The sequence below is a fragment of the Pyrgilauda ruficollis genome, unplaced genomic scaffold, assembly GCF_017590135.1.
Source record: "Pyrgilauda ruficollis isolate IOZ18807 unplaced genomic scaffold, ASM1759013v1 scaffold1, whole genome shotgun sequence".
NCBI lineage: Eukaryota > Metazoa > Chordata > Aves > Passeriformes > Passeridae > Pyrgilauda > Pyrgilauda ruficollis.
The window spans coordinates 12893110-12919246 of record NW_024508100.1 but is presented as its reverse complement, the minus strand read 5'-3'; the positions used below and the strand labels follow the sequence as shown (position 1 = coordinate 12919246).

The window sequence follows — 26137 nt, the reverse complement described above, 5'->3', positions numbered from 1 at the left end:
TTTCCTCACACACATCTGTGCTTTTGTGCTTTACTGTGAGTAACACAATGGGGTGCTGGTCCATAATGGGCACTTCTAATCACTAAGACGATAATCAGAAGAAGAGTATTTTCTGTGAGGAGCCACGGTGGCAGCCTCTGGCAAGTGTTGTTGCCTTGTTGATTTATGACAGGTTTGAGTTCCCTGAACTGCTCGCAGCCATCCAGCTTATGACATAAAGTTTAGGAGGATCATCCCTTCCAGGCATATTATGGGGCTGGAGGTGTCAAATGGGTAGGGAGAACTTCTGCTTCTGGCTGCTGCCATAGCTGCTCCTTGAAGGCTCAGTGATACTAAATCTTATCAGGATTTGGAGGGGCCGCCATCAAATGGGGTGAGGGAATGCAGATCTCTCCTACAGGAGGTACACTTGAATAAACATTGAGAAAATGGGTAAAAGAGATTCTCACCTCTTGTCAGGGAGGTGATGATAATGGTTATCTAGAGGATTGGTTTGGTCAGAGGAACTTCCACATAAGCTGCTAAAAGAAACAGTGGGAGCTTTCTCCTGGAATGGTAGTTTCTCCTGGAGGACAAGAAATTCTTTGTCAAAGTATTCCAAAACTTTTGCAAAATTCCAGTTTTTCTTCTCCCATATTGCTGTATAAGCAGTTAAATAATGACTCAGGAAGTACATCAGAGACCTCAGGTAATAAATGTTATGGACGTGAGACATCTCACTGGAATTTTTGCTTTGGTGAGAATGCTGCAGGTTTGCATATTTCCACAGAGCAGTCAGTGACCAGATGTGAAAAGCAGGTATTATAGGAGTTTTAGAACTCTTACAGTATTAGGGGCTTTTTTGGGGGGGGGTTTTTTGCTTGTAAATATGTATCACTTGGCTAGGTAGATCTAGCAGTGATGTTCTCCACTCACCAGGCCCTGTGTGTTGAGACTGAGTGAACGGGATCTTTGGTCTGTTGTTATCCACTTTAAGTGTGTTTCTGGGTGAGGTGTAGGCAGCCAGGTAGTGCAGGTGACAGTGTGGGTGGTAAAGGATCAAGAATGAACTTAGAGCAGGGGAGGGGTTTGCAAAATCAGAGGGGATGAAGTGGGAAGGGATCTCAAGACCATTTAGCCCAACCCAGCCTGTTCAGGAACTACATGGAACAAGAAGCTGAGGAAATATTTCTGTGTTCCTCTGCTGCTGCTTCTTCCCTCCTTGAAATTACTTTATTAGTACTGGTAAGGAGTTTCTGATCCCATTTTGGAAATCTTAGCCCATAGTCCTAAGCAGCTATGGAATTTCTTTGAGACATGCCTCTATATAGCTAGAAGCCTCTTACTGCCAAATGCTAGTTTTCAGAGGAAGATGGGTGGCAGTCAGAGGTTCGCAGTCTGGCTTTGGTTTTCTTGACAGATTTTCATATAAGGAAACCTACTTCTTGGGCTAATCTTAGTTTGCACAGGTACTGAGCTTGTCCATTTTCCTGGACTTATTGTTGGACTAGTGGAACTGTAAAGTTGTCTAGTTGAAATGGATACATATGCAATTATTTTCATAAACAAAACGTAAGTGCATGCTTCCTGACCTCTGCTTGGAAGTGCTCTGTTAGGCATTTGACCCTCCAGGCATACACAAAGGAGCAATAGGCTTTTATTTTTACTTGTCTGGGGGAAACATATGCATTTTTGAAATTCTTTCTCTGGCTTTGTGTTTGCTTTACTGTTTTTTCTCTCACTAGGACTGGTGTGGATTTTCTTGGCTGTATTGACTGTCCTTAAAAGCCCAACAATCACTCTTCACATTAGTATGAAGACATCAGGCAAAACATTAGCAATTGTCACATCAATTGCATCTGAGAAAAAGCCAAAAAAAACTTGTGGATTTTTTTCCTTAACACTGCAGAAACATTCATCTATTACCACTGAAAGGGTGTCAAAGTGTTTTTGCTTGTGTGTGATGGGAGTGTGTCCACATCTTGTCATTTTCTTTGCTGTTGATCCCACTCTCCTATAGGAAGGGTCAGGTCAAATGCTTCTCTGAAGACCAAGTCTTCCATTTGCAGCAGGAAATCTCTTGGGTGGAGAGGATAATGTTACAAAACAGAGACTAACATTGAAAACAGCTCTGCTGCCTCTGGCGCAGTCTGGAGCATCACAGACCAATAACTCCTATCATGTCACTCCTGCGGCACTTTATTATCTATGTTTTTCTGTAAATCCGATCTGAGACTGTCATTACCACTTTCAGGTAGGTGAACACCATCTGGGTGAAATAACCATGTACCAGTGATGGGCTGGAGGGGGCTCTTGTTAGTTAATCATCCCTACCTTCCCTTTGATGAGTTAATTTGTCTGTTGAGCCATGGAGGAGCCCCCAAGAGCTCCCAGGAGCCCCTTGTTAAAATTCTGCCGACAAATGGAAAGATAGGGATGATTTCACTCTTTTTGCTGGAGCCTTTGCTATCTATGATATTGCTAAATCATCCATAATGCATAACTTTCTATGCAATCTTTTTGTTACAGTTCTGGAGGCATATTACTTCTTTGTGCATTTACTTTTTAAACATTGTCACTGGATACCTAACCCTCCTGAAAATCTCATACCATGAATTAAGGGTAATTTCGGTACTTCCATGTGGCCTTTTAGCAGTTGACATGGGAAATGCCTTGGTTGTGATGCTGGGGCATACTCTTTTTTTTTTTTTTCTTTCCCCTTCAGTTATTAAACACTGTCTTTATTTACTTATTTTGTGATAATTCCTAAAAACCCTGTAGTAGGGGGAGAGTCTGTATGTACTAGTGACCAGCCCATCCCAGTTTTATGGTGTGCACTTTGAAGTCCTTGGAAGGAGCAAAGGTAGTGAAAGAAGGAAAGAGCTGGTCCTTGGGGTTTGTGAGTGAAGATAAACCCAGCTTACTTTTCCTTTGGAGGTCTGTGAGCACTGCTCTTTAACTAGACTTCTCTTCCTCCCAGGCAGCTGGAGGCAGCTACAGCCTGCTGAGCTTGCCTAGTCCAGGAAACACCACAGGTCAGAGCTGCAGTTGTGCCATTGTGACATGGAACTACCAAACCCAAGGAGAAGCTGCCTTAAGTAGTATATTCCAACATGGAGACTTATTTATCTCCAAACCTGAGATGAAGAAGAAAATTACATTTTAAAAAATGTAAAAACTCAACTGGACAAAAACCCACAGAAGACTAGGAAGCTAAGAAGTGCTGTAATTTGGAAGATGCTCTAGTCCCTTTGTAACTGGGCAGAGAGGGTGTGTTAGCTCTGATACAGTGCTCTTCAGCCAGATCAGGGCGAGCTCTTGCAAGGCCATATGTGTGCCTCTGCACAGCGCTGATGGCTGCTGTGGGGGGATTTATCAGCTTTCACTCAATACTAATGTCCCTCCTATGCTCTCTTCTGAGAGCAAATCTCTCTCAGAGGAACACAGGCACACAGAGAAAGTGATGAAGGGATACTGGAGTAGATCTGGAAGAGTGAGTTGGGATCCTGTTGGGCTGTGAGCTCTGGCTGAAGATGACCGTAATGTGTCAAAGAAGTTCCTGCAGAGTTAGTTAGCATCTCTGTATTGTGTTTTCAAAACTGTGCTGGGAAGGACTATTTGTCTGTGTCCTCTACAGACACAAATGTTTTCCAGGAATCTGCACTCCACTGTGACTGGAATCATGTCAGGGCCTCCACATTGGTCAGTTCAAGTCCAGTATGATCAGAGGTAATAGACCACAGAGGGCTAATTCTTTGCTGGACCATCACTTTACAGAACTGCTCCTGGCATGTGCATCTCTGTGAATACTGTCCAGATGAGCTGCCTCTCTCTATTCCATCTAGCCCCAAGAGGGCTTGTTATGGGCAGCCCCATGATGTGCAGAGGTTTTTCTCTTTCAGGATCTCTCACTAGATAAGACTTGTGAAACTTTGATTTTTAAGCCCACAGGTAAAGAAGGAAAGAGACATGCCCCTAAACTTAAGTCTGTAATAGCTATTGCCTAAACTATGTCTTTGAAAATGATGGTTGTATGTTCTTAAAGATATGCATGTCAGAAACTTCCGAATGAATTGCTTTTGTGGGTATTGGTCTTTCCAGCTTGAAACATCCAGGAATGCTGCCTTCTGAGGGCCGCTGCTCTATGTTGCACTATGCACATAGCAGGAACTTCAAACTGGACCCTTCCACTTGATCTCCCATTATTCTCTCCTGCATGATCACTCCAGCTACCCTCCATCACTAGAATGCTACCTGTTTGCCACAGTTTCTTTCAGCTTGGATTTTTCCTCAAAACAAATTCACAGAGATGACAAAAATCCACTCATGTGTCTTGTCCTTCCCTACACCTGCTTCTGGGAGTGCAGTGACAGATACCAGTTTCATTGTGTACCAGTGTTACTGCTGTGTTTACAGCAGATTTAAGAGTTTACATTAGGCCACAGTGTTACCTTCCAGTTTCCCTAATTCTATCTGCTGGCAATCCCAGCTATGTGGTTGGGGTGGCTGCCCCTGTCCTAAAGGAATTTGTGTCAATTTCTGCAGGGACAAATCCTCGCTGTGCTAAACCGCTTTGCCGTATTTGCTCAAACTCATATTTTGACAAAGGCTTTCTGTCCACATCCACCAGAAGAGATTGCTGTTTTTTCAGATGCACTTGGAGGTAGATGTGTTGGAAGCTGCCTGTACGTGGCTGATAACTGAGACAAAGCATCTATGTAGCACTATCCATGCCCTTTTCTAATTTGTCTTTGAATGACAAATGTGTCTTCACTGAGTCAGCAGAAGAAATGATCCTACAGTAGAATTCATTGCCCTTCTATCCCTTTCAACAGAGTGGCTAGGTTTTCCCAATTCCTCCTCAGAATCCATCTTTAAAAGAACTCTTACAAAGATATCCCTCAAATGTATTGTGCAGAACTCCATTATACTTTCTATTAATTTCTGATTCAGGCTCATAATGTGCTGTTATTTCTTTAGAATTGTCCTCAACAATGCTGGTGTATTCCAAGTAAAAAAAGTAAATAAATAAAAAAAATTTAAATCTTTGTGAAAATCAAAGTTGTAGGGATTTGGAGATAGTCCACATTCGTCTTCACCTCTGTTGTCCCTAGAGAGTCAACTCTTTAAGAGTTGAGTGTGAATGACCTCTAAAAAGAAAAACAGATTTCATTACAAACTTCTGCATTCCACAGACAGTACTGTAATATAATAACATGCTTTTTTTTTCTCAATAGCAAAGGAGTGAAAATGCTCATAGACTTGGAATGGAAGCCTAGAAAATATTTAAATGTTTGAATCCTTTTGAACTGTTTCTGTGTGAAGAAAATGCAATTCCTGTTGCCCAATTTGTACACTCCAAAATTCCTGGAGATGTCTTCCTCCTGCTGCTTAAATGCTTTGGATATGTGCAGGTGTCCTTTATGGTTTTTAAAGATACTCAACTAATGAAGGATCAGGGCCTCTTCACCTGGTGTTCTCCTCTGAAATCCAGTAATTGTTTTGCATTGGGGTAATTGTACCTAGAGATATGAGACAAACCCTCTGATTCAGACTCAGTAACTCTTGACTATCTTCCCATATTGCACTCCATGATTTGGTTAGATTATATCTTATCTCTAACCTTCTTGCTTCAATAAACACACAATATCTAACTTGTCTTCTTCCACCTTATACACAAGGAAAATCATCAGTGTTTAATCTGTTGCTGGTGTTAATGGCACAATTCCTCATCCTAGTTCCAATTCACTCTGCCTGATATCCCACAAATGCCTTTGAGAAAGGCATTTTATCCCTGATACTGTGCCAAAGACACTTTCTTCCTTCATCACTGCTGTTTGACTTTCTGCAGACTTCATAATGACCTTTTGAAGGCTGTGGTAGATGACACGGGCTTACATACGAAAGTCCGTAAAGGAGTGCCACATCCCAGGCTGTCACTTTGGCTCCAAAGGTCCCTGGCAGCAGATCCCTGGTCTTGAGCTACTGCTGTAGCAAGAAGGTGCAGTCTCTTCACTAGCAAAGAAAAGAATGGAAAGAGTGTACAGTAAAAAAGAAGGCAGTAACACAACAGCTTTTTTTTCCCTTTCTTTTTCGGTCAGGCGCATTGCAGACACGCCATGCTCTGCCCTCCTGCAGGCTCTGCACCTTGGGAGCCTTATTCAGTACAGCTGCCATCATGGCAGCCTGACGGGGATCAACAGCGATTGCTTTTGTGATTGTTTTTGATTCCAAGGGCCATCCAAAGTCTAAAGTAAAATATTTTCCTACATAGATTTATAGTAATTTGGGAATCTTCCAAGATGAAAGCTCTGCCGAATCATCAGTTCACTTTCTCCTTCATGTCTTTCCTTGGGACAAACAAGTCCGTGTGATTATCTCTACAGGTGAAGACTTACCTTACAGGCTTTGGATGTTTTCCGGTTTTTATATCCCCAAAGTAAGTTATGCAAAGAGAAGGCCCCACTCAAGCAATATGTTTTGTGGGCCCTTTGTTTTTCCAAGACACTTACTGAGTTGCTGTTCTATTATACCCTCTTCTTCCTGCATTTTAGGGGATTGGCCTGGCTTTTCATGTTAAAATGAATGGCTTCCCTGCTCACTTTTGAACTCAGTCGTGATTGTGTTCTTTTCCAGTGGTCCAAACTTGTCTCTTTTGCTGTAGCCCTGCTCTTCTCCCTAACATCCAGTACATCATAGAGATACCTTTGTCTTTCTGATAATGGAGTTGTATCTTACGCGCAAGCCTTGTTCTATGTGTCTGTTCACTACTCTCTCTGTGTCAGCTTTCTCTGGAAATTTCCGTTCTGGAATGCTAGTATTAAGTGAGAAGATATTATGGTGTCAGTTTCTTTACAAATACTGGCAAACTCACCAAATTCTGTGAATGTACAAAATTAGCTTCTTAGCTGTGGGCTGTGACTCCAACACTCTTGACAACCATTTTTCAGTCTTCTTCTGACAACCAGAAGTTCAGCTGAAAGTACTTAGGGATGGGGAATGTGTGCACTGTTGGTGTTGGTGAAATATCCCCTGCCTGGAAAGAAGGGGGTGGTGGTCTTGCTCATTGGAGCCCTGCTCTCCCACCATGACTATGGCCTACAGGCACTCTGGCCTGAGAAGTTGACTAATCTGTGAGCATCAAATCCCCTTCTATAAAGCAAGGGTTATAATCCTCCTTTCTTGATCTTGTCTGTTTGAACTGTGAGTACTTTCTGCAGATACTTTTTCTTGATATGTGACTGGAGATCATTCAGTGCAATGGGGGTGTTTCCTTGGTAGTGCTAGAATACTACTTAAAAATTCAAATTGCAGGAGATGGATGGTAGTGTTAATCATCATAATGAAGATGGAGCATGATTTTGCTGCATGACAGCAGAAGGAAAGGCTGAGAGGTAGATATCTAAAATCACTGAGTGCATACTTTCAAAGACAGGAGTTGATCAGCAGCCAGGTGACAACAGACATATTGTTTATTCAAGAGAGAGGCTGTGAACTTCTTTCTCAAAAAGAAAACTTATTTCCCAAATGAAGGCATATGGAGGGTTTTAATGGCAGTTGCAAGACGAGTGTCTGCGTTATGCCACTATGTGTGAGCTTATAAAGACAACAGGGCGTATATCTGGTGAGGGAATCTGTGAATGCCACCGCTATTTAAAAGTAAAAACATTCCTCACCCTGAAAAGAAAGTCAAAGAAAAATTGTGTCTGAGAGGACATGCTCTACCAGCTCCTAGGCAGTCGGATGTGATGTCTGCCCAATAAGGGCAGACACTTCTGTTCAGCTGCATGGGTGGCTTTTAGCCTGACCTTCCCAGTATTTCTATCTAGAAATTGGCCTCACTCAAGGTGAGATTTTTAAATTATGTTAAAAATTACATACTCAAGAGCTGCAAGGGGGCAGGAAGAAGTACTGGAAAACATACCAAAATGTGTGTCTGAATCAGTTTCCATTCGGTACTCCTGTTACAGCCATCATCTGAATGCCAAGACTGGCGTAGTACCGGGGGCATCACGTGGAAGGCAGTGGGCAGGAATCAGTGTGCAGAGGCCCTTGCTGCTTCAATCCTGTGATGTTCTGATCTGAGCTCGTACAGCAAGTACCCACAGTGGTGTTATCTGCAGAAGTGCAAAGTTTAGGCAACAGCAGCAGCAGGGGTGTTACACCGCATGACTGGTTTCTGTGGTGATGTCTTTCAGACTGGCTGTAGCATGAGTGAGATGTATGTAAGGACAGAGAACATTTGTGCTTTGCTTTGGAGTTTCTTTTTTTTTGATATCTTGTCATGGTTTTCAGTGAGGAGCAGATGAATGGGTATCCTGCTTAACAGAGCTTAAAGAGAAACTGCTTGTAGCCTAAAAAACCTACCAAAATATCAATTTATGTGTTTTAAAGATGAGATGACTTCATTAAAAATTGTAGGATCTTGTAGTTTACTCCAAAGAAAATACTGCTAGCTCCGCAGTTCAGCTGGCGGGGATCCATGTCAGACTGGGGAGCTTTAGTCGTATGCACAAGTCTTCTTATGGTACTAAAAATCATTTCATTTTCTTCTAAAGTCACGGACAAGGAGCTAAAATTGTCTCGCTCAAATACATCTCACGTACAAATACGCATTTTTGAATTTCAGAATTAAATGTAATAAAGGATATTTTTATTTTTATTCTCTTTTGATGAGACAAGCAATGAGAGAGTGAGGATGCTGCGTTAGAGTATCTTTTGATTTGCTATTTGCTATGTGTTAAACTTTTATATTTCAAAGAAGCGTTTGTACCTATACCGGGTGTTTGGCAAATCCAACAGCTCATTAGATGTTAACAATAGCAACAGTGCTAAATACAAAGGATTCATAGGCAAAGTACCCCTCAGGCTATATCTCTGAGAAAAAAAGTAGCAAATAGAATCAGAAACTAATTAAATAGTCAGCTAAAGCGAGCATAACTTAAAAAAGCTCTAAAACTACCAAAAATGGAAACATATTACAGTTATCTGCATTCACAGTGCAGAACAAGTTTGGTAGTATTTAAGATAATTCTCTAGTGCCTGCTATTTTTAGTCCAAGGGTAAGCTTCTGTAAGAGCCTTTCAGCGTTGCATCCCTTTAACCTGGCCTAACAAGCTAAGCCAGTAAGCTGTCTGATTTCCGCCTTACAGGAGGCAAAGAGATAGCTGAAACAAACCATTTGTGGTGCAAACGCTCAGCCTATCTTGTCTTAAGGGCTTTCTTTGTATGGATTTTTCTTTTTTTTCCAAACGTCTCAGTATTAAGCTTGCTTGTCAGAGACGAAATTGTCAGGCTTTGCTGTTTGGAAATGGTAGAAGCGCAGGAATGAAAGGAAGATTTTATAGACTCAGCCTAATGGAAATAAACATTTCCGCATTGCCAATGGTGAAACCTGATTAGGGCAGTTTAAGCTATTGCTATTGATGTGTGTGAAGAAAAAGGAATGTATTTAGTTTTCTCAGGGAAGGAAGGGCAGACATAAAGGGCCTGATTTCCTTCTCACTTACACTTAATCTGTCCTTGTTTAACTCCATCAGCTTTGCCAGGTGATGCTTGGTTGGTGCTGCTCTAATCCAGGGAAAGCCAAGCTGGAGTTGGCGTTGTGCTCCCTATGCCCCCAGCACTCAGATTTACAGCACTCTTTGCCATCAAAACGGGGCAAAGCCAGATGCAGTTGTAAACACTGTGCTGCTCATTGCACTCTGGTGTTTTGGTGCTTCAGGTGCATAAGACTTGGCAATATTGCTCACTTACACGTAGTTAGCTCTTTTTGACTTAAAATACTCTGTAGTGGGGTGCTCTTTCCCCTGCTCCTTCATGTGTAGAATCGAGTGCAAGCATGTTTACTTTCTTGCCTCCCTGTTTTCTCTTCCTCTCTCCCCTTCCTTCCCCTCCCTACCTCCTGGTGGTGTGTGTAATCCTCATGTACGTTTACAAAACAGGATTTTATTGCTTCCTAAACATGAGTGGTCCCACCCGCTCCTCTCAGCCAGCTGAGCAAGACTTGGATATTTTCATCTTGGGCTCTTTCCGATCTCCCTTTCCCTCTTTCTTCCCTATCAATTTGGGTGCTGAAAGAGCAGGGGAAAAAATCTCAATACAAAGGGAGGCTATCTTAGCCAGGAAAATGTAGACCGTGCTGAACCCAGTGATCTGCAGGGTCCCATCTCTGGTTTAGGATTCAAATAGTTTCAATTTCCTTATTGTTCCTGGGGTTAGGCACATCCCATGGGGTTTTGGCTGTGCATGTAGCCACCACACAGACTCAAGTTACAGCTTTTGTTAACTTCAGCAGGGATAACTTTTAAACTGAACATGCACTTGACATGAACAAATGTCAGTGTATTTCCAGCAGGGAATGCAAACACAGCATGTACCACACTGTAGGCAAGATGAGCCCGAGACACTTTTACACTCAGTGTCTAAGTCATAGCAATGTGGTGCTCAGCTGCAAAACTCACTTGGTGAGGAGGAGGAATTAGCCCTTGCTCGCCTGTGGCTGGACTGCTCTTAGTCCTGGGGCAGGGTGGTGCAGACACACCATGTAGGAGCTGCTGTTCTCGGCTTAAGCATCAAAATAGACTAAGAGCAGAGGACCAGGTCCCTAGCCAGTGTAAATCTGCATAGCTCTGTTAAAACCTGTGGAGAGGCCTTAATTTACTGCAGCTGAACATCTGGGTCTAAGTTCTTTGTCTTTTGGTTACCAGAAGGATTAAATAGAAGTACCCCAAATTATTTATTGCTGGTGCTGTGGCAGCATCTCAAAGCCCAGTGGTAAAAAAGGGCACAGTTATGAAAGGGGTTGTGTGAACAAATAACAAAAAGTCCCTGTCTAAAGGAACTTACAGCCTAATTAATAATGTTACGTTGTGCATTGGTAAGTAAGTACATCTGCCAAGTGTCATCTCTTAAGAGGATAAAAAAAATATGCCCAGTTTGATTTTTGCCATTTCTGGTGAAAAAGGGGCTGGTTAACATGAGTGCCTCGCTAAAAAAAATTGCAGTCTTTTACATCACATAGATGGAGGGCTCATGATCAGGGACATGCAGACTCTTAAAAAGCTAGCAGAGAATGAGCAATAAATTCAGTCTTGGCTAAGGAGTAAACAGAGGAGAGGCAACTGCAGTGGGAACTGTAGTGTACACCACAGTATGCATGCACTACATAATTCTGCCAGACTGGTTGAGAGGTAATGGACATGGTAATGTAAACTAGTAAATTAGTTTTACATTTTATTGTCAACCCCATTTTATTAATATGATCTGTGAAGACTAGTGAGTTCCAAGAAACTTAGAAACAAGCCGACAGCAGGCGTGCCCTAGAGGAGACTGCAACAGATAGCTTTTCTGTGATGGTTTTGTTTTTTTAAATGTTTAGTGTTTGAAAATCAGCATCTCTTTACAATTCTATTTTTATACACAAAATTGGATTAAAAGAACAATAAATTCTTAGCACCGAATGAAAAATCAGGAGATATGTAACCGAGGATATTATCAAAAATGTATATAGCCAAGTGTTTAACCAGTGGAAAATTCAGATGCATCTCCTCATCCTGAAGAGTATTCTTGGTGGTTGTAGGGGCTTACCAGGTTGCACTGTTCAGTCACTGCCTTTTGAGGTGAGGGCTTATTTGCTTGCTGGGAGCGGCTTTCATGAGACTGTGAAGATGCTCTGAAGAGCCTGGCAAAAGTCACCTGTTTTCTGTGCTGTTATCCCTGTACCTGCTAGGACATTCCTTACTGTAGGATCACCACATTCTCATTTGGTGCTTCATTATAAAGGAGTCTTTATTGCTTTCAGCTTAGGACACTTAGAGTACAAGTACCTGAGGTTTATTTTGTCTATCTAAACCACCTCTCTAAATGCTGTGTGTGTCAGTCAACACATCTGCTGGTATGTACAAACAAGGAGGACATTGAAGGACGTTGCTGTGCCACCTAAAAATAATGTAGAGCTACACAGAGAAAATGAATCTTTAGGCTTGTAAACAAGTTTTTGTGTTGTATCTGAGTAACCTATTTTGACCATCTCAAACCAGATAGCTGCCATCCAGTTAAATTACAATAAAAAATGATGGGAAGTCCAGGTGTATTAATGATGTACTTATCCACTCATAATTCACCTGTAAGGAAAACCAGTGCTTTTCTTCCTGTGAGACATGACTTGTGTTTATCATACCTGTTCAATGGGCTTGTGTTAGGCTTGATGAAGCTGAACACGCTGAGAAATGAAAACATCATAAAAAGCATTTAATGAAGTTGATACTTTACAAATGCTAATTTCCTGGTCAAATTAAATTCCAATTTTCTAAAAGTAAAAGCACCAGATAGAAGTGTCTTATTTTGTAGCTTAAAAAGTAATTTTTGAGTGTGCGTTTCATTTGTACAAAAACAGTCTCCCCATAAATGAATGGAATTTTAAAATCTGTGTAAACTCTTCTCTGCTATATTGTGTACAATTTTAGCTTTAAATTTATATCTCTTTAGACTCATAAATCTCAAGAAAGAAGTAGGGATTATTATAGACATCCTGACATATCCAATATAATTAAAACTAAAGGAAATGCAACACTGAAATAGACAATGAACAAAATCTACAAGATAGTGCTTCTTGTTGGCAAAGGAAGAGTCCATACTGCCACTCAAGTGCAGTTTTTATTTGTCATGATAAAGAGGACAAACAAGTTTTTACATCAATTACATAGGTGAAATCATCACTGTAAAATATATGTAGCTTTTTTTTTTTCCCTCCAGGATATGCTATGCTGTCTTACAAAGGTATATAAATGTTAAAAAATCTTATGTCAGTGCATGGAGAGATTAGTGTGGGCATGGACCATAAATCAAGTAAATAAATAAATCTGAGCAAGCAGTGCTTGACTGTTTGGACTAAAATACTGCTGACACTGTCGTTGAAAGCTCTGCAACAGGAGAGTCCCAAATGTCTTTCCTACCTTATGCTGTACCCTGCCTTCCCCTTATTCTTTTTTCCTACAGTACCCACTCTGTATTAGAGCTTGTCCAGACTGGGGCCCCAGAATCATTAATTCTCTACCCTCCTCTATATTATTTAGGTGCATAATAATAATTAAAAATCCCTGTCTGAGTTGTTGCTCAGGACCTTATGACAGGCATGAGCGACTGTCTCTGTGTGGGGAAGGGAGGATGGGTAAGAGGTGCCATTTACAGCTCCAAGGGGTGAAGCTTCTGGGTGCTGAGCTCAGAGACAGCCTAACCTCTTGCACGCTGGGCACTGAGCTGCTCGTGCAGGTCAGGCTACCTGTCCTGCATCCCCTTCCCCAGATCACTCTGTGCTGCCCCAGCAGTTCTTGCAGACAGGAGCCTTCATCTCCAGCCCAGCTTCTCTGGCTTCACTCTTGTACAGTGAAGAGAAAATTACAGCCTTTCTTTTTATTGTAGCTCTTCATCAGGGGCTTTCTTTCCTTTGCACTTCTGCACTTTCCCTGCTTTTGGTTTTACCCACCAGAAACACAGAGAGAGTTTTGTGCTTCATTGTGGAGCTCAGCCCAAACCTAGCCCCTTGTGGGCTGGACAAGACATGCCAGATCTTCTCCTGCTGCAGTTCCCCACCCATGAAGACCAGGTGGCCTTTGTTAGCACTGGACAAAGCAGCACCATAGTAGGTCCATGGTGTGCCTCACCATACCGACATGCAGTTCCTTTACAGTGTCAAGTCCTGTAGAAGTTAAAAAGGCCCCCTGATGAGCTAACCCAGTAAGAAACATGGTTAGAGCATTTATTTAGTAATCAGCAAATTGGTCCATAAAGTCAGCAATGTTGAGGTCCAAACTGATGATAAGATGATTTGTTTTCAAGTATTTTCTCAATATTGTGCTCAGGATCAAGTATAAATTGAATAGAGTGACCTTTTGATACTGAGTTAAATTGACTGCATTTGCAAAGATTCTGTGGTTTCACTTACTATAAATTTTTGATATTTGGTATACCACTGAAATGGAATCCAGCACAATATCTTGTCATTGGTCCCCTTAATACAGTCAATAGCACAACAGCTTGCTTGCAGATTGTTTTTTGTTTTATCTTTTCTTCAGAATCAAAGATTACTATGATAGAGGGGAAAGATGCAGTTTACACAAATCAAATTGAAGTGGTTTGCAAAATGTGGATGAATTTTGGTCAAAAGATGTAAAGCATGGGTTGCTAGCTAGATTCTCAAGTTCATGAGATGAGTAAGTCAATTAGTAGCTCTTCAGTTTATTATAAACTTAATTTCCAGGCTGTAATGGAAACTTCTGAACTGCAACCACTCGTTAGAAGTAATAAAAAAAGGTGACTTTTTGGTAGAGGAATATTCAGTAGGCTTTTTTAAACTGACATGTTTAGGTTAGAGAAGAAAGGTTAGATTTTTCACTTGTGAAGGTAGTTATCTCACAGGAACTATCACAGTATTACTTCCAGTGATCTAAGGGCATGATCTTAAAGAAAAACCTATTTGCAAGTGGTCTGTTCTGTGGTTTTGAGTTGTGATGCTTTAATACCAAGTACTTGACAGAAGTTTTACAGTGTCAGGAGAGCATCTTGCAGAGAGAAAGCGATCTGAGTTCAGTTACCAAGGTTACACATAAGAACTTTCTGAGAAATAAGCAACATGTTGATAACGATTATAATAAAATAATATTTTATTTTATATTTTATTTTATTTTATATTTTATATTTTATTTATTTTATTTTATTTTATTTTATTTTAATTTATTTTATTTTATTGTTATACCCTAAAGAGGGGAGGAGGAAAATGGATGCTGCTGGTGCTCCCATCCCCTTCAGCCTGCAGACATTTCGCAGGTCCCTCCGGTGGTGCCCTAACGTTCCTGGAGCAATGCTAGGGGTTTGTGCCCCTCTGGGACCTAGCTCTGGAAATTAGGCATTGCAGTTTCTGTATTGCGTAGAATCACAATATTTATTTAATATTGTTTTTTGGGGAGAGCATTTTGAGGTGGTGCAGCACATTACTTCATGTCTGTATCTGGAGAAATCCAACTGGAGTGAAGCTTTTACGTAAATATGGGCAAGTGGTTGGTCCTACAATTGAGATATATCCACATTCCATATGAAGGGCAGTGGGGCTGCTGAAATCAGAAGGCAGGCTCTGGATTCAAGTGGTCTTTGCCTGCAGGTGCATGTGAGGAGTATGAATATAGCTGTCTCCTTCAAGGAAAGAAAATATCTTGTTTCCTTTCCATACCCTAAAGGCATTTGCACAGGGGTGGTGATAATTAATCCCCATATTTCTACTTCATATAAAGAAATCTGGCTGTAATTTTCTCCTAGTGGGACTCCATTTTGTTTTTAAAGATAATTGATAGCTCTGGACTTAAGCATTTCAATTATGGGAGTGTCTCTTGGGGACCAGACTAACAGACCTTGGAAAAATATTCTAATGCAAATGCATCATGTGAATTTTTGCTGTAAGACAACGCAGGATACCTAAGGATTTGCAAAGCAGTTGAACAGTAAAATAAAAGTGAAGAAAGTTCTTCAGATATATAAGGGCATGGGACTGATTGTGAGCAGGTAAGATGGAACAAGTGATTCACCACTTGGACCACTAATTCATCTTTGGCCCTGGGTACAGCCAGCTCTGAGTTGAGGAAAAGGAGGTGCTTGCCTTGGACAGCACATGGAAAATGCAGCAAAATCAACATGACAGCTCTGTCTGTGCCATGCCATGGCAGGTTGGCTCCTTCTGTGCCAGAAAAGGGAAATCTTGGGCTGTAGTTCTTCCCTTTCATGGTCCTTGACTTTAGTTCTCATTTTTCTCTGTCAGGAGTAGGAATACCAACCAGGCTGCATCCTAATCCCTGTACACCTCCTACCCTTCCAGTGCTTCTGCCCAGGCTGTGGTTCCTTAACCTCTTGTCGCAAAGCTTGGTTTGTGGGGCCAGGGCTGAGATAGCATCTGCCCCTGCTCCTGCATGTTTGTTGACAGGAGGTGCTCAGGGCCTGAGTGGTGTTAATGAGCTTTTCAGCACCTCTGCATCCTTATGTGCAAAAAAAGGGTGAATCTGTACCCCTCGTTTCTTAAGGAACAGACAGTCTTAAGGACATCCTTACTCCAAAATTTGTAGTTAAGGAATTAAGCCCTGTTGGAAATCCCTGATGTGCTCACAAGTCAATTTTGTTTGTTTGAAGGTAGAGCCATAATGTATTAGTATTTTTAGATCACTCATATTTTCAGCTGAAAGAAAATATTTTATTTTCTTTTTAATTGTGCTATGAATAGATCTTAGGCTGATGAGGAGAAATGAGTCGATATGTTGAAATGGTGATCCCTTGTGAGTTCTGGTGTACACCTGGCTGCTCTGAATTGCTTACCAAGCTGGGCTGCTGGAGTGGTGACAGCTTCTGCCAGCTGTGGATCTGTCCCAAAGTTTCCTGGGCTTTTTACAAAGATGTGGCAAGCTGCCACTGCTCCCAGCTCCTTGGGGCAGTGGATTAATAATGCAGCTTAGACCCTGATCTTTCAGTATGAATCACACTGGGCCCATGTGCTATTCAAATTGTCAGTAAAGAAGCTTCAGAGCATCATCATTCATCAGCTGATTTCACTCCTTGAGATACAGTCAGCAAAAGTTGTGCATGCACTAATCACAATTGAAAGGGAGAGGAGAAGTCACCCAAAGGGAAGATGTTGGAGATACTGTTAATATGTTGAAAATATTTTCTAAAAGATGGGCTTGATCCTCTTCTGGAATGGATCAGCATGCCTGTGCTGATGACAAGAGCTACAGGATAATCCTGAGTCAGGATATCTGCACACTGGCTTCAGGGTTTTCAAGAAGGGATCACAGAAACAAAGATAGATAGGTTGGAAGGGACCACAGTGGGTCAGCTGGACCAACCTCCCTGCTCAAGCAGGGCCATCCTAGAGCATGTGTCACAGGATTGTGTCCAGGCAGTTCTTTTCTGCTGTCACTTTCCAGTGACAGAAACTAATCAACACAGCCTCTCTGGGCAATCTGTTCCAGTACTTTGTCATTCACAGAGTAAAGAAGTTCTTCCTCATGTTCAGGTACAACATTTTGGGCATCAGTTTCTACCCACTGCCTCTTCTCCTGTTGCTTGGCTCCACTGAGCAGAGCCTGGCTCCATCCTCCTGCCACCCTCCCTTCAGGCACTGACAGACATTGATGAGCTCCCCTCCCAGTTGTTTCTTCTCAAGGCTGAACAGGCCCAGCTCCCTCAGTCTGTCCTCGTAACAGAGATGTTCCAGTCCCTTCATCATCTTTGTCCCCCTTCTCTGGACCTGCTCCAGGAATTCCATGTCTCTCTTGTACTGACTGAGGAGTCCAGAACTGGACACACAACTCCAGATGAGCTTCACCAGGGCTGAGTAGAGGGGCAGGATCACCTCTCTCAACCCGTTGGCCACAAGGGCACTGCTGGCTCATGGACACTTGGTGTCCACCAGGTCCTTCTTTGCAGAGTTGCTTTCCAGCAGTTTGGCCCCAAGCATGTGCTGGTCCCTGGGGTTATTCTTCCCCAGGTGCAGGATCCTGCATTTGCCTTTGTTGAATTTCAAATGGTCCCTTCCTGCCCATCTCTCCAACCTGCCCAGGTCTTCCTGAAGGGCTGCACAGCACTCAGGGGGATCAGTCCAAAGCTTCTACCCACTTTGTGTCATCCATGAGCTTGCTGAGGAGGCATCTGAACATTCATCCAAGTCATTGATGAATAATTAAACAGTACTGGGCCCAGTATTGAAGAACCTTGGGGGACACCACTCATGATGCCACTCATGAGTCCTTGCCATTTTTGAAGACTAGGGTGACATTTGCTTTCTTGCAGTCCTCTGACACCTCTCCTGATCTCCATGACCTTTCAAAGATGACCACGAAGCAGCCTCACTATGATGTCTGCCAGCTCTCTGCAGCATTCATTGATGTGTTCTGTCAGTGCCCATGGACTTGTGGATTTCGTTTTCCTAGCTTTTCTCTAATCCAATCTGAGAGTAATGACAGAGATTTTAAAATGTTGCATGATTTTTTTTAAAGTAAGAAAATTTGAGGATAAATTGCAGCATTGCTCCCTATATGCACCCTAAAGCGATGCCTGTGAATGACAGGATGGACAAGCTTCTGTTACAGCTCAATCTTTGGCCTCTGTGGATTGCTGAGAAGTAACGGGTATTACAGATATAAAATGCCAACCACAGGGTAAGCCCAGCTCCATCAATAGTCAGAATGAGCAAAAGAGAAGGAATCATCAGGGGTAGAGGATTTAAATACCTTTGCGTGGGTAAATTATCAACTCATTTCACTGGCCAAAGAGAGAATATCTCTGGAGACATTTTACTGAAGACAGGAATGCAATTAGATTGTTACACAACTATTACAGGGTTTTCAGAGAATTATTTTTAGTGCTGTAGAAATATTAAAGTATTAGAGCAAAACATGTAAAAGCAGAGAAGAGCACAGTTAGAAACTTTCCATGGTCTTTGGACTCGTAGATGGACTCATGTTTGAGGATTGATTGATATTATGGCAGTTTACCTCTGTGGCATTCACCCATAAAGAGTGACATAAATTCCAAATTTTATTTCCTTTCAGAGCTAATGATATTCTGGATATGCTGGAAATTTCTGTTGTCAGAAACACAGAAGTGCATTCATTGGCATACTTGTGTTCCTTGCCTCCTTTGTCTGGGTGAAAATTATAGGGATCAAAACATATCTGGCCCCAATGTCTTTATGCTAACATAACAGTGTGATTTGAAAGTGATGCATAACTGCTTCTGCATTAAAAAGGCAAGTTAGCAACATGCAGTCATTATGAATTGTTTTCATTAAAGTTTAACAATTGCATTTGCCATGCAGCTTTACATTTGAGATTATCCTCTGGTCCTTTGTCTTACACGCTGTAGTTCATTTGGGTAGTCTAAATACCTAGGATCTGCTCCTGTAAAGAGAAGCAAATCCTTCTTGTAAGATCCTGCTTGAAGTTAGGGACGTGGCGGAGTCAGTTCCAGAGAGCACACAGCACATCCTCTGGCCTTGGCAGAGGTGGAGGGTGCTCGACTCCTCCTGTTCCACCGAGCCTGTGTGGTGAGCAGGTTGGATGCCAGTCTGAAATGTGAACTTCTGCAGTGACAGTGCTGAAACCGTGAAAGAGCCTGCATTTGGCCATGGCGTCGCTTCTCCCCAGTGCTGTCAACACCAAGACTCAGACTGCAACAGCAAAGGGGGAAACTGCTGCTTCAATGATTATTGCTCAGACGTTGATGTACCCAACCATCTCTCCCTCTGCATCTCTCCTCAGCACCATTTCTGCTGTATCTAATAATTGTGTTTCTTTATAAACAGTGATTTAGGACAATTATTTAGCAATAGCATAGTTAAACCTTTAAGAGGTTATCTAGCAATGTCATTTTCTTGACTAATGTGTTCCTGCTGCCGTGTCGTTTGTGAATAGACATGTGTTAGCCAGCTAGTGTGCTTCATCTGTGGTGACTTTGATTTATTTGCTCTGTAAATTGGGACTGAAGCAATAATGGAAAGTGACATTAATTGTTTAACAGAGTCCTCTTTGTCACATCCTCTGCTTTCTCTGGGGTGTTTGAATGTTGAAACTTGTACAAAACTAATTGAAATTGCTGTGATGAGGACCGGTGTCCGCTCAACTTTCTGTTCTTGAATGTCAGCGCACTTGAATGTCTGTTTAAAGCATGAGAGTGGAGCAGCTAACAGCAAATATCAGGTTTTCTTCTGGCATGCTATTATTAAAGAAGGCATTCCCTGTTAGAAATAGCGACACTTCCAGCTTCATTGTCAGCTTTATAAGCTTCAAGGCTCAGCAGTGTGCCCCACCAGATGGGGTTGCTGAAAATGTTCCTGGTGTAGGGCTGGGGTCAGGCAGCCAAACCATCTCATGGACACCCTAGGCTCGAGGGCTAGGTCTCACGCCATTCATCCCACCACCTGAGAGACTTGAAATGCCATTGGGAAAAAACACTGGTACACACTTTCAATAATGCCTTTTTTTACTGTTCTAGAAGGGACACAGTAATTTTTCCTCTTTTTCTCTCAGAAAGTGGCTGTGAAAAGCTGAATTAAGTTTAATTTGGCTCCCTTCTGCCATTTTCATTCTCTACACACTGAATTATCACAGCTGTGTGTGTATGTCTGCTTAGTATGGTGGAAATCACCTGATACCAAAATTTGGATACTTTTTCTCAGTGGATAAGTGCCTTTGGCCTTTCTAGTAAATTCTTCTCCTTAGCATTAGCTTGCCTGAGTATTTATTTGTTTCTTGGAGATGATGCTGTAAGCACCAGAACAGTGCTCTGCCTTAGCTTTCTAGCTCAAAGACAGCTTTTATGTTAGAAGCTGTGAGGTGTGATTTGGCAGAGAAGCCTAGCAGGAGCAATTATCTGCATGGTTTATGATCATCTCTGTTCAGAGTCTGCTAGATAAAAGTATTACTGAAAAAAGTCATGCTAAGGGGATACCCAGATTCACTTGATTTTTTTTTTCCAAAGTGTAACTTGACAATGTTTTGCTGTTGCCTTTTTTAACTTCTTTTTTTACTTGTTTGTTTGTGTTGCTGGTATTATTTGTCCTGCTAGTTCACTTTCTTACTTTGAGATTTGAACGTAGCTGAAATTTTTTCACAGTGGGGACCTGGAACATGATGAGCTACTCTGAAGCTGGTAGAGAAACTCCCAATTTGATATCACTTGAATCAGTGAAAGGCTTTTCATTTACTTCAATAGCACTAGGATCAGCCTAGGAGTCCTAGATAATTGATCTGTCAAGATCAATTTCCAATCTCTCTGAAAAATAAATATAATGATTTTTACACAGTTCTATTTCTCAGTTCTAACTCTCAGCACTCAAAAAATCTGTATCTTAATATACAGTAGGGACTATATTTCATTAAAAATCAGGAGGCACTTAAATTTACTCAATTTGACAAAAAGAACTCTTGCTGCTGAAATAAGATATAAATTAATATTACAGGCACTTCTGATTAGAAATTAATCTACTTTTTTATAATTGCAGTCGGAATTTGATAAATGCATACAATAGTGTATTGAGCACTCAAAAGACATCATTTGAAAGGACAACTTCAAAGGCAACCTGCCTAATATGTTTCTTTAAAAGAAACCCAAACAACCTGTCATTTTCCAAATGAGTGCTGCTGGTTATTCTTACACCAGAATACTCAGGAATAAGAAGCTGTTTGGTTTTGGAGCAAGGATTTGCAGAAATGTGGAAGAGAAACCCTTTCTTGCTTACGCTGGACCATATATGTGAATGAAGTTTTCTGTATTTTACTGGTGATTCGTTTTGATGTCCTGATGAGCTGTCTGATTGCTGTAATTTTGTCACGTCAATTAGGTGGTGTTCAGTGTTGAAGAGCAAAAGAAAGGGACAGCCTGGGCTGACACCATCATTAGGTGTCAGCATCTTAGGCTCATCCTGTAATACAATCCCTGAGTGATCACTTATCATTCTTAACACCTGACAAAGAAAAAAGAATTGTGGAAGAAAAGTAAACCAGCAATACACCACGAGTGCAAAGAGACTTCCTTTGCACAGAAATGGATCATTTTGTTGTACCTAATTACATTGTCTGAGATTCTGTTGCAGGTTACTGTTTCAAGGGCCAGTTTGACTATGTGTTGTCTGCTTGCTCACACACAGAAGCATCGTTTTGTTCCTTCTCTCACCTGGTTCCTCTTTTTGTCTTGTCCTCTCCCACAGAAACTAGATGAAGAGAGCGAGGCAAACTTGCTAGCTGTTCTCACAGAAACACTGGACAGCATCCCTGTGGATGAGGATGGATTGCCTTCCTTTGATGCACTGACAGATGGAGATGTGACCAACGAAAATGCCGCTAGCCCCTCCCCAGTGCCCGACGGCGCCCCTCCAACTCAGGAGGCAGAAGAGCCGTCTCTAGTAAGAACCCTTCCTACTGTTTAACAGGAATTGGATGTGCCTCTGGCTACCCGCTGCATGGGTATGATGTAGTCACAGTAAGGTCTGGACTTTTCATTTAGACTGGAGAGGAAAATCAAGTAAAGAACTGAAAATTAAGCGGGGGAAACCCCCCCACCAAATAGCCATAGGATGATTAATATGGCAGTCTATTAAAAAGTTGTTGAAAAGGTTGTTTTTGAAACTCCTGCGCTAATGGGGCTGACACTTTTGCTTATCATTCTGTTCAAATAAGTCGGGGTAATGGGTCTTAACTCGTATTTCATTTCTCGGGGCGCTTTTTGTTGTGTATGTTTAGACATCATTTTTGGTGATCTCTGAAGAAAGGCCCAATGATTCTGTTGGAATGCAGTGCTGATTTTGTGTCTTTAACATTGATTTGACCAGTAAGCACCAGCTTAGTGCTAACCAGGGCAGAACTGAATCTTGGATGAGGATGTGGGTGAAACATTATATGCATTTTGCTTAGTAAAACTGGTTTGTGATGTGATTCTGTTTCTGCTGAAAGCCTCTTATCACTGGCTTCAGTGGGAGCAGGGCCAGATGCCTGAATCTTGACACCATATCCATTAGTCTGTTAAAGTTTATGTCTCTGTATAGATCAGAGGCCTCTTCATGTCAAACAGATCACTGAGAATTTCGTTTTGCCATGGATTCAGAAATCCAAGATCCCTGTCACTTCTGCTTGCCCTGCAGTATGCTGCAGTAAAGGGAGCAGAAATGTGCTGCCAAGCCAGAAGAAAATGAAGTCTGTTTACTCTGAGGAATATCAAGTCCTGCTTTTTGTCTTACTGTACTTTGCTTGCTGAAATTGATATAACTAACTTTAAGTAACTATGCAAAATTGTAGATAAGTCACTTTAATTGATAAAATTTATAACTTTACTCTTTTCCTTCCACTTCCCTTTCCCTCATGTGTTTGTAGCTTAAGAAGCTCTTGCTGGCTCCAGCCAACACTCAGCTAAATTACAATGAATGCAGTGGTCTCAGCACACAAAACCATGCAAACACTAATCACAGGATCAGAACAAGCCCTGTGGTTGTTAAGGTACAAACTTAATTTTTATAATAAGGAAAAAAAGAATGTGTAATAAGGTCTTTTATGCTTTTAGCAATCAAGCAAGGAGTAGATCTGAATATATTGTATGTGCTTATTATCTTCTAACTAATTTTTTAAAAATGTGAGCTGTAGACTGGGTTCCAGAAAATCATCTGAGCTCTTTTATGCTCTGAATATTGCATTTATGCCCCTTCTCTTGGCAGAGTTCAGATGTAGTCATACCGTCTGTTGCTCTTACCTACTTCACTGATACACAGAGTAGGATGGGGTGTGATAAAATTTGCTGATGGTCTGGTGTTGTTTATGAGTGACTCCACAATGTGGGACTGCCATTTCCCCAGCTGTCTGAGCTAAGACAAATGACACTGGATTCTTGGCAAAAGATGTATATTAGACATTGATTGGATGGAATGGGGGTTTAGACATAATTCTGTTAGCAGGCAGTATTAAACAATGTTTGTCTTGCCGTTCAGTGTAACTGAAAACGGGCCATTTAGGGGTACTTAAGAGAGTTGTGAATACTGGGCCCAAGCAATCAGCAGCAAATTAAGGTTTAAACCAGCTTATTTTTTTGTTCACACTAAAGGCGCTGTAGGGTCTTGTTAGTTACATGTTGCTGAGTAAGAACATTGCAATGTAGAAGAAATGAAATAAAAAGCTGCATAAATGTCATTTAGGAATTTTAAATGTAATTTTCTTTCCTTGTTCTGCAAACAGTTATTCACAGCTCATAGATCTAGTACACTTAGGCTGAACACTTCATTGAGAATCTCATCTCTTCAGAAAACCTATATCCATTCTGATAAGGTTCAGCTCACTAATTTTAGCTTTACTTTATTTTATTTTATTATTTTATTTCATTTTATTTTACTCTGTTTTAAGACTGAGAATTCATGGAGCAATAAAGCGAAGAGCATTTGTCAACAGCAAAAGCCTCAAAGACGTCCCTGCTCTGAACTTCTCAAATATCTGACTACGAATGATGATCCTCCTCAGACCAAACCAGCAGAGAACAGGAACAGCAGCAAAGAGAAATGCACCTCCAAAAGGAAGCCCCATCTGCAGTCTCAGACAAATCATCTGCAGGGTAGGTGTGGGACTGCAGAATACAGCTTTGGAACCAGCAGTAACGCTGGGAAGCTGAAGTACCATGGTTGGGAATACCTCAATACTTCTTCTGTTCTTTGGATTAGTATTGGAAATCCAGCATCTCTTCTGTGTAAAGAGAATTTTAAAACAGTATAATGAAGTTTTAAAACAGTATAGTGAAGTTAGAATTAGTTAGCTAGCTGGAGATACTTATTCACAGAGAACTGTACCACTAAGAAATCATTATACCCCTAAACAAGTTCGGCAGGCCAGTTCATTAGTGAGCTTCTTTCTGTTTTGCTGGAGTACAACTGAGGGCATTGTTAACCTGCCACATAGCCCGTAAGATACAATAAATAGTGCTCTCACTGCTACAGAGAAAACAATAAATGTGTCATTCCTGTTAAAGCTGGAATGCTGGTTTGTAATTTTATTTTGTAAATAGTTGAAAGTTTAGATGCCATCCTGATCTTTCTCTCTCATTTTTGGATTTTTTATGGTCAAAATTAAACACTTGTGTTGACTTTTAGTATCCCCTGATGTGTGAAAAACTGGTCTATATTACAAGTAGCTTCTGTGACAGATATGCAAGAACTTAAAGCCTCTCACTTTCTCTCCCTCTCTTTTCCACGACAAGGGAAAGCTGTAAAAGCTTACGAACCCAAAGGGAGCTTTTTAAAATTATTGCTACTTTAAAATACATCTATGTATTTATGTTGACCTGACATCTGGAAGGCTATGTGCCTATCTCAGACACATCAGTGCCAATCATGGATGCCCCCACTAAAGTCAATGGAAGTTGCCTGTCTGCAGCAGAGATCAGGTTGTGACCCTAAATGTGTTGTTTGGTATTTTCAAAGCAACAGTTGTAAACTGTATGTCATTTCAGCCTCTGTCAAATCTGTTTTCTAATTCTGCACTAGGAAGTATAAGCAAACTTAATGAAAATAATCTTCCCTTCCTGTCACTTAATATTGTTCTTGCAGCTGTACATTCTGACATCCTAAGCATGGGTTTTCTCCATTATGGTCTCAAATTATCTGAACAATATTTCTCATAAGAAGGAAATCCAGCTGCCCCTAAAACTTCTTTATGCCAACTGCTACTTCTTCTGGGTGGCTTCAGCAGTCTGCTTTCAGAGCAGAATCCAGACTGAGCTCTACATGTGAAACTTGAGTCTGTTACTGCAATGGTAATGAAAAGCAGAACTGTCAGAAGTTACAGGGAGCTTTATCAACACTGTTGGATGTTAAGGTGATAAGGTGCATCATGTATAACATGCTCTATGAACATATATGTTATACCCATACAGAGATGTGTGTGCACACAAACATACATACAGATTATAAAGTCTTTCTGTTCAGATCAGAACTGCTTTTTTCCCCCCAGCTAAGCAATTGTGTAGATTCAGTTCAAAGAGTCTGGGCACACTGAGCTGTGGAAACAGCATGGAGGAGAAGTTAGGAAAGTCCAAAGATACATATAGCTAACAACTGTGCTTAACAGATGACTGTGATTTTTGTGGTCTTGCAGGTGAATTTGCAGGCACAGAGAAATTACCTTCTTTAATTTTCCTGTTTAATTTACTGGTTTCTGAAATGTTTTTTCAGCAAATTTGCCTCATACACCAATATATAACTTCAATATCAATGGATTTGCATATAATGCAAATACAAGAATATAATGCTTTCAGCTTGGACAGTCAATTCATGCAGAATCAACCTTGCAAATTTAACTGATATTTGCAGACCTGCAGTCATTGGTTCATAGATTTAATCAAAAGTACAAGAAAATTGGCTCCTTCTGTTTTAAAAAACTATCACAGATAGTTTTCTGAGATTTTCTTTCAAATTTAGGGAAAGCTCACAAAGGATAAGTCAAATGTTATTTTCCTTTAGGGATACTGTTGCAAACATATTGCAAACCCACGGGAATGTCCACAAATGCATTCATGCCAAAGATCATCTGTGGTTTTGCACTGAAATTTGCCCATGAGGAAATGTAGTTCTTTTGAACCTGAATGTTTTCAA

General features: G+C 41.2%; 1 protein-coding gene across 3 annotated transcripts in view; it reads left to right on the top strand.

Moving 5' to 3' along the window:
- Positions 1-26137, top strand: part of PPARGC1A (PPARG coactivator 1 alpha) — a 65162-nt gene that overhangs the window by 13589 nt on the left and 25436 nt on the right. For 2 of the 3 annotated variants that reach the window (XM_041466652.1, XM_041466822.1), the window contains 3 exons: positions 21725-21919; positions 22884-23006; positions 23901-24105. In XM_041466652.1, the coding sequence (XP_041322586.1) occupies positions 21725-21919; positions 22884-23006; positions 23901-24105 (523 nt within the window). Of the gene's footprint in view, positions 1-21724; positions 21981-22883; positions 23007-23900; positions 24106-26137 lie in introns of those variants that run through there. The other variant, XM_041466738.1, reaches the window with a different exon arrangement.